Source organism: Boleophthalmus pectinirostris, unplaced genomic scaffold (genome assembly GCF_026225935.1).
Source record: "Boleophthalmus pectinirostris isolate CB_2022bp ecotype Guang Dong unplaced genomic scaffold, ASM2622593v1 HiC_scaffold_2, whole genome shotgun sequence".
Taxonomy (NCBI): Eukaryota; Metazoa; Chordata; class Actinopteri; order Gobiiformes; family Gobiidae; genus Boleophthalmus; species Boleophthalmus pectinirostris.
Window position 1 is genome coordinate 33,179,793 of NW_026571152.1, and position 16,449 is coordinate 33,196,241.

The 16,449-nt window shown below is 36.6% G+C and overlaps 1 protein-coding gene and 1 pseudogene across 1 annotated transcript in view; one reads left to right on the top strand and one right to left on the bottom strand.

The window, feature by feature from the left end:
* LOC110165925 (immunoglobulin superfamily member 22) overlaps window positions 1–11,803 on the top strand; it is a 38,806-nt gene extending 27,003 nt beyond the window's left edge. The window contains exons 18-26 of the mRNA XM_055155911.1: window positions 1,071–1,244; window positions 2,901–3,029; window positions 4,717–5,013; window positions 5,121–5,209; window positions 6,492–6,684; window positions 8,254–8,605; window positions 9,075–9,162; window positions 11,169–11,349; window positions 11,739–11,803. Of these exons, the coding sequence (XP_055011886.1) occupies window positions 1,071–1,244; window positions 2,901–3,029; window positions 4,717–5,013; window positions 5,121–5,209; window positions 6,492–6,684; window positions 8,254–8,605; window positions 9,075–9,162; window positions 11,169–11,349; window positions 11,739–11,803 (1,568 nt within the window). The remainder of the gene's footprint in view (window positions 1–1,070; window positions 1,245–2,900; window positions 3,030–4,716; window positions 5,014–5,120; window positions 5,210–6,491; window positions 6,685–8,253; window positions 8,606–9,074; window positions 9,163–11,168; window positions 11,350–11,738) is intronic.
* On the bottom strand, window positions 2,380–2,496 carry LOC129409649 (5S ribosomal RNA; annotated as a pseudogene).
* Window positions 11,804–16,449: the final 4,646 nt, after the last annotated feature.

Sequence of the window (16,449 nt, forward strand, 5' to 3'; positions counted from 1 at the left end):
TCTGACCACCAATAACACTCTCACACACACCGTTCATACTAAGCAATGTGGGTGTCTTGCCTAAGGACATTTTTGACATGGGCACCCTGTGACGCCCCCTAAGGTTGTGGAAGACCAAAGAGCTACGGACAACAGAGTTCAGTTTTAAGAGTGTTATTTACAGTAATCTAGCAGTTTCTGTATAAATGGGGAATCGACATGTCCAGGAGTGAGGAAGTCGGTTAAAAGGTTTGTTAAAAAGGTTGTTAGGAGCTTGTCCAGAGGTCCAGACTTTTGGTCGGGCCAGCATGGCTCTGTGGCAGGAAATCGACAGCCGGTGTGGCGCCATGGCCCCAGAGTGCCCCAGTTTCACCCACGGAGTGGGCGACAAGTCTTAAGACTGCCTGGAGACCTCATCTGGACAGAGAGACAAACAGGGTGTGAGAGAGAAACAGTCAGACATTCAGTTAAAACAACAAAATGAAATCCAGTCAACATTCAATCTAAAATTAGCATCCCCTTAACATTTACAATGAATCCCGTAAGTGCAATGTGTGAGCTGCTTCCTATTGACCTGGACAGAGAGACAACAGGGTGAGAGAGAGTGTGGGGGGAAGGTTCACAGGGTTTTTAAACAATAAGCACCACCCCTTTCCAACTGCCAATTACATGGCCATTGGCCCACACCAAAGAGGGAAAAAAAATGCACTAAGAGAAAAACCACACCCTTTTAAAGTGGAACGATATTCTGTTAACCTTGTTACAAACTAACTGAGGCACCTGAGTGGCACAGCTGTATGCCACTCAGGCACAACCCAAGCTTTTAATTAAAGTTTTAATTTTTAATTCTCTCTCATTTACTGTCTCTCTTTTTAATTTTTTGATGATTATTTATTATGTTTTGATTTATTTGTGTTGTGATTTTAATGCATTTCTTGTTCTGTAAAGCACTTTGAATTACTTTGACAAGGAGGTATGGCCCAAAATGTTTCTACCTCAGAGCGCTCAGTAGTTCAGAAAACAAATACACAAGTATCTTAACCAACATTTTAACAACAGCACTAAAGTAACACAGTCTCTTATGGACTCAGAGCCTCCGGGTGTGGTGTCCCAGCCCCAAGTGTCCAATGTGACGAAGGAGAACCTGACCGTGAGCTGGACTCCCCCTGGAGACGATGGAGGCGCTCCGGTCCTGGGGTACATCCTGGAGCGAAGGAAGAAGGGGAGTAACATGTGGCTACAGCTCAACAAAGACCTCATCACGGGTCTGTTTCATTTAAAGAAGATATTTTATGCTTTTATTTATTATTATTTATTTTCTGCTTCATGAAACATTATTTTAGCAGGTCTTTTGTCTTAAACTGTAACATGTAGATATGACATTACATTTTGTTCATTGTAAATCCAAATATTGATATAAAACAGCTCGATAACAGAAACAAGGCTTATTGACTTCCTGTTCAAAACTGCAGAAGTGAAATGTCTGTCTCTTCATATTGACTTTTCACTGCAGCAGCCAGTCAATTATAATTTACGTGACATTTTTCAATCCTGTGTGTGATGCAGGTTAAATCTTTTTTTTTTTTTTTCCAATAATTGCAAGTACACAGAGCAGTGACCTGAGATAGGGTGTTGGTGAAAACAGGAATTTCTGAGCCGTGAAGCCTCAAATACAGGATCAAATGTATGAATCAATCAAAATACAACTGTGAGTAAGTTAATGAACAGTGTTGGGAGTAACGTGTTATAAAAGTAACAAACTACTGTAATGCTTTGCTTTTTGCTGTAAGATTGATGGTTGGCATTACAGGGAAAAAAATGTAATATTTTACTCGGTACAGATGTGAGCAACGCACATTACAATGCATTTTTAACCTGGATTGAAGTGGTCAGTTTTTCGTTTTTTCTTCATACAAATTTGCTAAAACTACTGAGCTATCACCAGCGATGAAACGCCATTATTATGGTTCCAAATGTTGGTACAGGCCCGGAGGTGCGCCTGCGTAGACCATCAGGTGACCACAGGCGAAACGACCGACACAAAACTCTGCATTCCATGGGGCTAATCGCAGCTGATGCCCGATCGCACTTTGTGGACACCCTGCTCCACGGGCTCGGGGTTCTCTCAAGGGTGATCCTAGATTATAAATCCTAGTCCAAGATTAGTCCTGGTTCAGATCTGATTGATTGCATTTATATAGTGCCTTTCAAGATACCCAAAGCACTTTACAGTTCATTATTCAGTCACTCCACACTCACTGGTGGTAAGCTATTATTGTAGCCACAGCTGCCCTGGGGGCTGCCAATCTGCGCCATCGGCCCCTCCGACCACCCCCATCACTCACGCTCACACCACTTTCATACTAGGCAATGTACGTGAAGTGTCTTGCCACTGGTGCCCCCCTGTGGCACCTGGAATTCCTAGTGGTCTCCCATCCATGTACTACCCAGGCCCAGCCTGCTTAGCTTCTGAGATCTGACGGGATCAGGCTTTGACAAGCTGGTATGGCCACACTGGTTCGGTTCTGGTTTACTCCTGGTTTAGACCTGCTTTAGACCTGCTTTAGTCCTGATTTAGTCCTGGTTTAGACCTGGTTTAGTCATGGTTCAGTCCATATACGGAGCAAAAGTTTGCCATCTTCGCTCACTGATTGTTATTTGACAATCAGCGAGTTATTTTAGTGAGAGTAACTTAAAAGTGCTGCAATAGTTGTGTAATGTTTTACATTTTAAATGACAGTAAAAAGGACCGGCACGTAATAAATAACACATGAAGAGGGCCATTATGATTTACATATGTCCCATTTCCCTTTACATATCACTGAGAATCACTAAGAATACATGTTTTGCATCATTGTTTTTCTGCTGTGGACAGGCTGTAGTATAGACATGTTTCATTAACTCTGTGTTATTGCTTCCAGACTCTAAATTCACGGTGGACGGTCTGGTGGAGGGAGCAGAGTATGAGTTTCGCGTCACCAGTGTAAACAGAGCTGGAGCAGGCGACCCCAGCACCGTCTCCAACATGGTCCAAGCCAAAGACCCCATACGTGAGACAGGCTGTTCCTTCTCATACTTTTATTCCTCAAATTATTCACAATGCTGGGAAGAATACTTTGATAATGTATTTAGGTACAGAAATCATATTTTGCAGCTTATGTCACCAACAATTCACTGCTCTGTCTGAAGCTCTGTTACTGAAGTTAGACTTTAATCTGAGTTTTAATTTATATGACCATAAAGAGCTGACTTAACTGGAACTACAACAGGTTAGATGATTTAAACAAGCCTCTCACACAGAAAATTACAGTCCGAAGCTTTCAAGCAACAGTTTTTAGTTAGTTTATTTAGTCACTTTCACCTTTTTTGTTGAACATTGACACTTAAATAGGACCATGAACTTTTGTATTGATCACAGGTTCCTGAAAATTAGTTTAAATCCATTTTGTGTTTGTGTGTTTTTGTGTAAATGTGTAAATTGTTAGGGTGACCAGATTTCAAAATTCTAAACTGGGACACACCTGGGTTGGGATATTTGGTATAAAACATAAAACATTGTGCATTCTCATGTAAGTCATCATGTGAGGGATTTCTGTTGCTGCATTTTTTTTTTTTTTTTTGCTTTGTGGTCATTTGCAAATACAGTTTTCTGTTTTTTGGCTAGAAAGAATGAAAACTTCGCACATCATTTACTTGAGACGGGTGCGTTGGAGGAGAGGGAGCAGCTCAAGAACACAGAGAAAAACCCTGCACACGTCTTACTTGCAAAATGTGAGATTTATTGGGACAAACCAGTTTTATTAGGAGATTTATTAGAACAAAACAGTTTGTACGAATAAATCTCACATTTTACAAGTAAGACAGTGTGCAGGATTTTTTCTCTCTGTTTTTTGGTGAAACAAATGACAGTTTATGCTCCTCTTTACTGTTGTCGGGGATCAGATTAGTCAAAAATTGTGATTGTCCTGTTTTAGTCCTGGTTTAGACCTGATGTAGTCCTGGTTTAGACCTGGTTTAGATCAGATTGGCCAAAAATAGGGACATCTGGGACATTTCTTGTATAAAACTAGGACAAATCACTGGTTTTGGATAAATCTGCTGGGACAGGGGACACAGGGCTCAATACTTGGGCTGTCCCGGGTAAATAGAAACGTCTCGTCATCCTATGCATTGGGTTATTATGGTCAATGCTAAACATTTCGCCATGCACATACATGTAGAACATCCCCAAGAGTGATGTCACTGCAAAGTATCAGTCCTTGGATTTTGTATTGCATTTATTGATCAAGTGATCCAATGAAAGTACTATATTCTGAATACTTAAAATACTTTCATTTCACATTGCATTATAATAGTTTAAAAATATGTCATAAACTTAAAACAGCTTTAAGTTTGTTGTACTGTTCGTAATGCATTTATTTATCACTAATTAGAAGGAAAAATCACACTTGGAATTATGAATATCTAAATAAAATGTTGCACTACAATAATAATAATAAAAACTAAAACTAATAAAAATTAAAAATAAAAAACTAATTGTTATTCTGATGCCAGATCTGTTTTTGGTGCACAAAGCTCTCACTTATGTTGTTTACTTTGCTTCTGTGATGATTTTTGTTTTGGTTCAGTATAAAAGTGCATAAAGATTAGAAAGAAAAAGATTTGATTCTTTTAAAAAATAAAATCCAATCACCGCTGTACACAATCTAACCTAAACCTAACTCTTTGTCATTGTAGGAGCTCCTGGTCTTGTGAGGAACTTTTTTGTGTCCGATTCCTCCTTCTCCACCATTTCTCTGAGGTGGAGCGCTCCTGAAACAGGAGATGAACCTACAGGATACGTTCTGGAAGTCCGTCCGGAGAATAGTAAAGACTGGACCAAAGTCACGAAGGTCCCTGTGGCCGGTACGAGCTTCACTGTGGCAGGACTTCAGGAGAGGATGAAGCACTTTTTCCGTATCCGTGCGGTCAATGAAGGAGGACTGGGAGAGTCTGTTGAAATGTCTAAAGGGGTTTTAGCCATGCCTCCACCTGGTAATAACACTGTACTTTATTATGTATTTATTTATTTATGCATTTGTTTAGTATTTAGTTAATTAGTTGAGTACGTTTTTAAAGTATTATTATGTATTTTTTGGCAGTGTCTCCCAGATTTAACCTGGATGGGAAGCTGAGAAACCAAGTGGTAGTTAGAGCTGGAACCGCACTCTGCCTTCGCCTCAGCTTTTTTGTAAGACTTTTAACTTAACCACATACATTGAACTACATGAACTACAAAACTAAACTATCACAGGTGACCAGACGTCCCTGTTTACCCAGGACAGACCCAGTTTTGAGCCCTGTGTCCCCTATCCCAGCAGATTTATACAAAGCCATTGATTTGTCCCAGGTTTATATAAGAAATGTCCCTATTTTTGACAATTTTGATCCCTGTCAACAGGAAAATGAGGCATAAATTGTCATTTATTTAAGTAAAATACATAAATGGATACTTAAAAATGACTAAAACGCAAAGAAAATGTGATTATACTGGCTCACATGTTCGTCATGAATGGGTCGAGTGCATAACAATTTTCCTTAATTATGCACTCGTTTTGCTATTTTATTATTACCAACCACCAACAAACCAGGGATGTTACAGGTTTTTATTTTGAAATTCTTGTTACCCTAAAACATAACATAGCAAAAAACCTAGGCCGGGGTGTCAAACTGAAATTCACAGAGGGTCAAAATTAAAAACTGAGACTAAGTTGTGGGCCAAACTAAATATTTATTGAAAAAGTTTCAGCATGTGTGCGTGTTTGGTTTTTTTTCTTTTGAGATATGGAATGTTAAACCTTTTCTTATTAAAATAAATGTTTAATAATAGTTTTGCTTAAACATTGAATTCAGAACAAGTAAAATATAAAATAAAATAAATAATGTCTTTGTCCTCTGGCATGCCTAACCTAGGCTAAAAGGGTCAAGTACAAATATAATATAATAAAACTAATATTAAAAAAAACAAACTTAAATAATAAATAAAAAAAACTTCTTCTATATATATTTCTGTGATGGACTGTTCAGCAGTTACCATGGTGACACAATGTACACATTAGCAAACGCTCCCAAATAAGTTTTAAGATGGTCTGAAAACTCAAGAAAAAACACAAAATGGATTTAAACAACAGCCTGTGATCAATACGAGCATTCACAGTCCTATTTAGGTGTTTGATTTTTGACAAAATAGTGGGAGTGACTCACTGAAAAACTGTACAAATCAGCTCACTTGTTGTAGTTCCAAATAAATCAGCTCCTTGTGGTCAGATTGTGTTAAAATAAACCTTATATTAAAGTCTAACAGAGCCTCAAACAGAGCAGAACCTATCGTTAACATCACACTCCCCGGGAATGTTGCTTACATCAGCTGCAAAGTATCAATAGTCACATTATCCAATAAATTAGTCACACATACAGTACTATTAAATTCTTTCAAGACTTACCTACGTTTCATAGTTTTCTTTTGTTTACAGGCTTCTCCTCCCCCGTTAGTAACGTGGTTCAAAGATGGGCTCCTCACCACTGGACGAGAGGCCGTCATCAAAGGCACCAACCACTCCCAGCTCCTCATCCCCTCGTCTGTCCGCTCAGACTCCGGAGTTTACCGCGTCCACCTGAAGAACGAATTTGGAGAGGCCCACTATGATGTCAATGTTAAAGTTACAGGCAAGTGCTGTTACCAAAATTATATAATTATGATCAGAGTTTTGACAGAAAATATCCACACACACAAATGTTTAACTTTACTATTGTTTGCGAGGGATTCGTTACTCACACTTATCATTACATTTGATGGATTTACAAAAGGCAGTGATCAACATTTTGAACCTATTGTGAAAACTTTAATTTCACTTTATTTAATTTATGCTGACAGAGGAGACAGATTTAGCTTTTCTCCATCTTGTTTCATGTGGATAGGCCTTGTAAATGCATAGATATTAACCAGAAACGATGGGTCTCCAACCATTTTTCTCCTGTGAGCTACCTTTACAAAATAAAAATGCCAGAGAGCTACTCATTTTAACGGCTGCAAGAAACTGAGACGATTATGAGAATAAGAAAAAGGGCAAGCCTTGGGGTACAGTTAAATGCTTATAAAACCTAAACTATTGTCCATTTATTAGTGCACAAAGTTGGGCATCAAAATGATACATTTGCAATGTTAAATAGGCATAAAATTAAACACATTTTGGTTATTCAGCACAATGGTATAATTCCAAAATCCCTTGGCGAGCGATTTAGAAAAGGGTTGAGAGCTACTGGTAGAACTCTGCCAAGTTGTGATGTCATGTAAATGAAACCTATTGATCCTGCTAACTGTAGGCACTGCTCTGTCTGGAGCTCTGTTACTCAAGTTAGACTTTAATCTCATCTTTGTTTTAACACAATTTGACCATATAGAACTGACTTAGTTGGAACTACAGCAGGAGAAATTATTTAATCAAGTCACAGTCACAAGGTAGATGGCATTCAGAGGCGGCGCTATCATTAGGCAAAATAGGGGGCTGCCTAGGGCCCCCAAACCTGGAGGGGCCCCAATCAATTGCCCTCAGTGTTACTAATGGCCAAGGCCTCAGAGCAATTAGATTTTCTCTCAGTATAGCATTAAAGTATTTTACTTTTAAAAAGTAATCATAAGAAATATAATAATAATCATATGTAATTGATGTAAACAAAATGTAATTGTAGTAGAAAAAAAACAAAAAACTTTCAGTTCTGACTAGTAGGCCCCCTAACTAATAAGAAAAGTTTCCAATCCACCGTAATTCAAATAAATAGAGATGTGTATGTCTCAAGAACAATGGGGAAAACAGACAATAAATATATATATATGAAAAAAACAAAAAAAAAAAAAAAAAAAAACGGTGCATTATAGTGAGGGCCCCAAACTCAAGTTCGCCTAGGGCCCCCAAATTGCTAACTCTGCCACTGATATCATTAACCAACAGTTTTTTACTTAGTCACTCTCACTTGTTGAAAATCAAACTCTTAAACAGGACCATAAAGGCTCGTATTGATCACATGCTCCTGGAAATGTGTGGTTTAATATATATTTAATACTTTTTCTTGAGTTTTCAGAGTATTTAAACACTTTTTGTTAATATGTGCATTAGGTTTCCATGATAAGTGCCGAACATTCCACCATAAACATACATGTAAAACTCCCCCAGCGTGATGTCAATGCAAAATATCTATTATTTTGTCTCACTGTGATTTCACCTTCCTCTTGGTTAGACTTTCCTCGGCCTCCAAAGAGCTTGCGTTTGGTGGAGGAAGTCCCAGGAACAGTGACCCTTCATTGGGAGCACACCCCCGACCTGGCCGACGACGACGAGGGGGCTCATTATGTCATCCTGAAGAGGGACTCTAGCACCACCTCCTGGTTCACTGTGGCAGAGCGCGTGTTCAGTAAAAAGTACACGGTCACTGGGCTGCTGCCAGGGAGAAAGTACTACTTCAGGGTCCTGGCGCAGAACTTCATTGGATTCAGTGACCCCTTGGATTCAAAAGAGCCTTATTTCATCCCCAAAGAGAAAGGTATAAAAATGTCTTCTTCAAAATTCTACGAGCGTTCGCACTTGTCCTGGTTTGATCCTGGTTTGAACCCAGATTGGTCCTGATCTTGATTTAGTTGGTCCTGTTCTAGTCCTGTATTCTGTACTCCAGATTTACTTTAGGGTTTAATCTCAGTTAAATTCCGTCAAACTGTGTAGATGACTTTTTGACTTTGTTCACTCTTGCATAATTAACACATCAAAACTGGGATTAAACTGGACTAAATACAGAATTAAATCAGGACTAAACCAGGACTAGGGCAGGACTAAACCACATCTACATTTGGACTTGAACTGGGCAAAAAAGTTGTGTAAATTTATTTAGCTTGAATCTGTCATGCTGCTTTTATACTTGTATGTGATCTCTGAATATGTTGTTCTAGTATATTGAAAAGGTAAAAACAAAACGTGTTTAACTTGAGGAAATGTGTGTCTTTTAGAGTGTATCCGTGGCCTGAATGTGAAGCAGTCCTGTGCCCGGTCACGTCAGGTGAAGCCCAGTTTCCTGCTCCCTCTGAAGGATCACGCTGTGCGCCGGGGAAATGACTGCACTATGAGCTGTGCCTATCAGGGCATGCCAACGCCACAGGTACTCTAAACACATAACATAACATAACAAACATAACATAACATAACATAACATACATAACAACATAAAACATAACATATAACATAACATAACATAACATAAATAACATAATATAACATAATATAACATAGCAAACAAAACATAACAAACAAACATAACAAACATAACATAACATAACATAACATAAACATAACATAATATAACATAATATAACATAGCATAACAAACATAACAAACATAACAAACATAACATAACATAACATATAACATAACATAACATAACATAACATAAACATAACATAATATAACATAGCATAACAAACATAACACAAACATAACAAACATAACATAACATAACATATAACATAACATAAAATAACATAACATAAACATAACATAATATAACATAATATAACATAGCATAACAAACATAACACAAACATAACAAACATAACATAACATAACATATAACATAACATAAAATAACATAACATAAACATAACATAATATAACATAGCATAACAAACATAACACAAACATAGCAAACATAACATAACATTACAAAAATAACATATAGCATAACATTACATGACATATAACATATCATATAACATAACATAAACATAACAAACATAACATATACATAACATAACAACATAACATAAACATAACATAACAAACATACATAACATAACATAACATAACATAACAAACATAACATAACATAACGATAACATAACAATCATAACATATCACATATAACATAACATAACATAACATAAACATAACAAAGATAACATAAACATAACATAACAAACATAACATATAGCTTAACATTATATTACATCTAACATAACATATAACATAACAAACATAACACATAAATAACAAGCATAACATAACATAACATTAGAAACATAACATAACATTACATTACATTACATAACATAACAACATAACATATAACATAACATTACGTTACATTACATAACATAATGATAACATAACATAACAAACATAACATAACAACGTAACATATTATTAAAACACTGAAACACTTCAAATTAAAATGATTAAAAGTCTGTTGGTAGATGCATTTTTGTTATTATTTCTGTTTTCAATGAAGTTTCCACCCAGCCTCCGGTTCTGAAAGTAAATTTCTCATTCTCATTCAATAGACATTCCAAAAAAATAAAAAATACAAAAGTTTGAAAGCTTTCTCAGCTGCATGGTGACTAAAGGGAACATTACCAATAATTATATTTAAAATCTGTTTCTGAAAATGTATAAACTACGATGTTATTAAAGAAAACTTTGCAGAATCTTGTGCTTTACATGTGCTTTTTGGGCTTAAAACAACCTTAGACTTAGACTTAGACAAACCTTATTGATCCACAAAGGAAATTATTTGGACTAAGTAGCTCACATATCACAATATAATATAATAACAAAAATCAAAAATATAAATGGTAATAATAAATTCTATATAAGTAACAACAAAAAAGCAAGAGGCAGGTGTCAAATAAGTAATAAGTAAGTATAATTATATAAACCTTGTTATGGATATTAGATGATTAACCTCAGCGATGCCTTTGAACTCTTAATATTAATTTTTTTTTTTTAAAAATCTATAGGAAAAATTAATGGAAAATTTATTTCAAATTTACTTCAAAGTGGGTGAGACTGTTGAGCTCCATATTCACCTTATTCCGCTCCAAACACTTTTGTCTCTAAATGCTCCTAAACCGAGCTTTTCGTTGCGGCACTTCTTGTTCAGTGGAGAATTTGAGAAAGATTTTGCCACTTAAATATGACATAAAGTCGATTTATTTGTGTAAAATGTTCAATGTTCATGTGCAAAAACAAGTTGTTTGTCTGGGAGGCTTTAAAACGTCTTTATAGTTCATACTGAACTCACAAAATAACACAACGCACATACAAGAAGGTTAATACTGAACCTTTCCATGGGCAATAATTATAACGTGTGTTATATTTGTTGTGTGCAGGCCTGTTGGTTTAAAGGAGAAACCAAAATCTCCAACTGCTCTCGGTTCTGGCAGAGCACGGCCAACGGAGTGTGCACCCTGGTCCTGCCGTCCTGTGGAGCCAAAGACGCGGGGCTGTACACTCTCGTGCTGGAGAATCCCCTGGGAGAGGCCAGGTGCTCCTGCAATCTGCTCATCTTTGGTACGTTTTAAATAAAGGAAAAGCACTAATCATAAAGGGTTAGAAAATAATGCAGTATATACAGTAGGGATGGGGCAAGACGAGAATTCCTGAGACAAAACACGAGGATTTGGCACAAGTTATAATAAATCAGTGGTGTGTTCAGATCACAATTTTGGCTTCACATTTTATTTTGTTTTTTTTTTTAAGTCCTGGTAGAACTATTATGCAAAATTGACTTTTCAGAGCTTCTCATTTACCCTCTCGAAGTAAAATTTAGAGTGATATGTGCATGTTTGAGCATCCATATTGCCATTTAATCCTCGCTTTCACAGCAGCCGGCAAAATAAGTTAATATATTAAAAAGTAATTGCCCGTATTTATCTCTACATTTCTGTTTTCATTTTTAGATAAAGATGACAGCCTTGTGGAAAATCTGGACAATCCCACCAACAAAGAGAAGCTGATCCTGTAAATTCAACGCTCATGGATGAACCAACAAACTCCAGCTGCATATTACAGCTCAAAGGAGGAACATAGAGCACTTATTTACTTTAATTTAGTTGTGCAGTTTTGTGAGTGAACACTAGATGGCAGACGTGTCCAATAGTAAACTCAGCTCGGTTCGTTTTTGTGATATTTATCCCTGAATTTCAGTCCACAGAAAGATGAAAAATACACACGACAGGTTTGAATCATTGTCTAGTTTTGATTTTCTAAACTAAATATTAGAGTTTTATACAAATCAAGAAGCAGTTTGTAAAGAAAAGTGTAAAAATGTGTTGACAATTACAGGATATTGATAAGATCACACCAGGGAGAATTCTGTCTAAAGGTTAAGCACAATTTACACAAGAGGCATATTTTGTCTGATACTTAACACTACACTAAGAGGGTTTTGTCACATTTTAATTGATCAAATAATAGTTTTGTCCCAGTGGTTGCTAGGTAACAATTATGGAAGTCCCTAGTGTGTAATGATTTTCAACCAGGAAGCAAAATTTTAAACCGAACCTTTTAAATTTTGAAAAAAAATTTAAGTAAAATCACACATCAAATTGAATAAATCTAGAAAGCGCAAAACAAACATTTCTTTACAACCATAAACAAATAGTCCCACATGCCCTTCCACCCAGCCACCTTACCCCCATAACTGTCTAACCCGAAACAACCAGTCACATGCACACAAACAGACACACACAGACGCACACAAACACACACAGACACACACACGTGCCAAAACAGGCTGACACAGACACTAAATATAATTCTCTTAACTGTGTTTTGGTAAAATGGTAAAAACCTGTTATAGGCGCTTTGTTTGTTGTTTCATTCAGCTGGTTTGTCTGTCATCTGTTGTCACATTTCCTGTATACACTTTGCTTTTTTAAAAGGTTATGCTGAGTGAATGCAAATAAAAAACACAGGACACATCTCATTATTTAAGCATTTCAGCAGCTGTTAGAAGGAAATTGCAGTTTACCACTAATGTAATTACCGGTAGTTATAATTAGTCATAACCTAGTTTACCTTTTGGGCATTGCGGTCTTCAGCTGTTCAAGATTAATGTTTTAAGTTTTTGCATTTTTCGTGAGTCAGCTACAACGAGTCGAGACTCGACTTGGACTCTCCTGTCTTTGATTTGGGACTTGACTCAGACTTGAGGTCAAAAACTTGAGACTTACTTGAGACTCGCAAAACAACGACTTGATCCCACCTCTGCTTCATGACATCACAAGGTTGAATTTTTGAGGATTTTCGGGTTGGAGATGTCAGAGAGACTAATAACAAAGTCTAATAAACTCAACCTCAAGCAACTCCAGGTATGTTTTTGAGGAGATAATGTTGATAAAAACAACCTTTTCCTCTTGTGTTTCTGCTTAGATAAAAAAAATACACTTGAAACAGAAATAAAGTCCAGATAATTTACTTACTCAAATATTAGAAAGCCGTACTTGTACAAGGTGTCTGTGTCCTGTTGTCACTTCTCCTGTATCCAATTTGCTTTTCTAAAAGTTATGTTGAGTGATTGCAAATAAAAAACACAGGACACATCTCGTTATTTCAGCGTTTCAGCAGCGGTTAGAGGAAAAGTGTAGGTTACCACTATTAAGTAACTAGTAATTACCGGTAGTCATAATTGGTAATAACCTAGTTTACCTTTTGGGTGTTGTGGACTTCAGCTTTTCAATATTAATGTTTCAAGCAGTTTTCATGAGTCAGCTAAAACCACATTTTTCTACTGGGCACAATTTTATAAGAACTACACCTTAATTAGCCTTAATAAAGTGTGAACAAAGACTTAATGGTCATATATTATCCAAAAAATGGCTTTTGTGTTGTAGCCATGTTAAAATGTTCACACGTGTTCACACATGTTTGAGTAATACTTTATAACTAGTCTGTCCACTTCTCCAAAACTTAAGCGGTTGGTTTCAAGTTAACAGCTCCTTTTACTTTTGGTTCAGTAGAGATGAGTAATTCCAGGGCTGAAATTATCCAAACGATTCTAGTGAAAGTGTATGGAGTTTAAAAACACAATGGAGCACTTTCTGTATTACCACATGACATCACAAGGTGGAATAGTGTTTTCTGTCTGACATAATAATACTAATAATAAATTTGATTTATATAGCACTTTTTTGGACACTCAAAGACACTTAAGAAGGAAGAGAAATACTTTTAAAAGGGTTTGTGTGTGAATGAAACTGAACACACCTCCAGGTCTATTTGTGATAAGGAAACAACAATATAACGAAGGCTGAGCAAAAATATTAAAATATTGATATATTGCATCGTTTAATGTGATGATAGAGTATTGATATATTGTCAAGAGTATTTTTTGGTATATTTTACCCAATTATTTTGTTACAGCGCTACAGTTTTGTTGCTTGTTCAGAGAAAGGAAACTCGTTTATGTGACACATTTGACATTTTCACTGTTTTGGGGATTAAAATGTTTGTGTTTCATATTCACTTTGCACAAGAAGCGGTTTAATAAAGACGTAGTATCACAGCCATGATTTAGCCTTTATTTTTTATTGAACCGTATCAAATCAATTTGAAATATATCGTATCGAATCAAAAACTCACTGTATCGAGGTATGCTTCGTATCATGGCCTTCGTATCAAGGTATGTATCGTATCATGCCTTTGTATTGAGATATGTATTGTATCATGTATCGAGGTATGTATCATATCCTTCGTATCGACGTATGTATTGTATCATGGCCTGTGTATAGAGATATGTATCGGATCATGGCCTTCGTATCGAGATATGTATCGTATCATGGCGTTCGTATCGAGATATGTATCGTATCATGGCCTTCGTATCGAGATATGTATCGTATCATGGCCTTCGTATCGAGATATGTATCGTATCATGGCCTTCATATCGAGGTATGTGTCATATCATAGCCTGTGTATCGAGGTATGTATCGTATCATGTATCGAGATGTATCGAGGTATGTATCGTATCATGGCCTTCGTATTGAGATATGTGTCATATCATGGCCTTTGTATCGAGATATGTATCGAATCATGGCCTGTGTATCGAAATATGTATCGTATCATGGCCTTCGTATCGAGGTATGTATCGTATCATGTATCGAGATGTATCGAGGTATGTATCTTATCATGGCCTTCGTATCGAGATATGTATCGTATCATGGCCTGTGTATTGAAATATGTATCGTATCATGGTCTTCGTATCGAGGTATGTGTCGTGTCATGTATCGAGATGTATCGAGGTATGTATGGTATCATGACCTTTGTATTGAGATATGTATCGTATCATGGCCTTCGTATTGAGATATGTATCGTATCATGGCCTTTGTATCGAGATATGTATCGTATCATGGCCTTTGTATCGAGATATGTATCGTATCATGGCCTTCGTATTGAGATATGTATCGTATCATGGCCTTTGTATCGAGGTATGTATCGTATCATGGCCTTTGTATCGAGATATGTATCGTATCATGGCCTTCGTATCGAGATATGTATCGTATCATGGCCTTTGTATCGAGATCTGTATCATATCATGACCTGTGTGTCGAGGTATGTATCGTATCGGCAAGTTCTGAATGATACCCAGCCCTAATTATAACACAGACAAAATTGTAGTTATCCTAATTTTTGATGCTTGTTTTGATGCTTATTTGTGCTTACATGTATCACTGGCTTCACTCCACATCTCATTGAGTATTATAAAAGTATTAGCACACATTTCTCTCAATCCTGTATTATTGGATTTAAGACTCAAAATCAGGCCAGAGTTTAAGAGGGTTATCTATCACATTAGATCAAACTACACACCAGCTGCCAGCATTCATCTTTTTTATGTTCACCGGGCCTGGATTTAGAAGAGGTAAAGTATTATTATTATTATTACCTTGTGCTTCAAACCAACCAAAACCTCCACTGCATTAAAGGGCTTATATCACTCTATTTTCTAATCTATGTTGTAATGTTTTGTCATCATATACACACCTCGAGTTGTGTTTTGTTTCATTAACACACAAATCCTGCATTTTTAGGTAATACAGGAAGTGCTCCATTGTGTTTTTAAACTCCATACACCTTCGCTAGAATCATTTGGATGATTTTGGCCAATCTCTACTGAAGCAAAGGTAAAAGGAGCTGTTAACCTGAAAACTACTGCTTCATGACAGAGGTGGGGACTTGAGAGTCGTGACTTGGATTTGAGTCAGACTTGAGTCACTATTTTCAGGACTTGAGACTTGACTTGATAAAATGGACTAAGACTTGGGACTCGAGTTGGACTTGAAGGTCACTGACTTGGGGCTTGACTCAGACTTGAGGCCTGTGACTTGAGAAGACTTGAGAAGGCTTGATATTTTTCTCTTTACAGATGATAAATGCAGTGTTTAATTTTACAGGGACAAACTGGAACATGTCGCTCCCACTTCTGTTTTTTACTTTGGGTGTAACTGAAGTACTGTGAGATGGAATCCTACACACAGTAATACACAGTACAACACAGTAAAACAGAGGGAACTACATAGAACTATAGAGAAAATAATCCTCCATGACAAAATAACTGTGTATAAATTTACCATGATTTTTTAAGTACAATTCAGTTTAAAATTCATATAAATT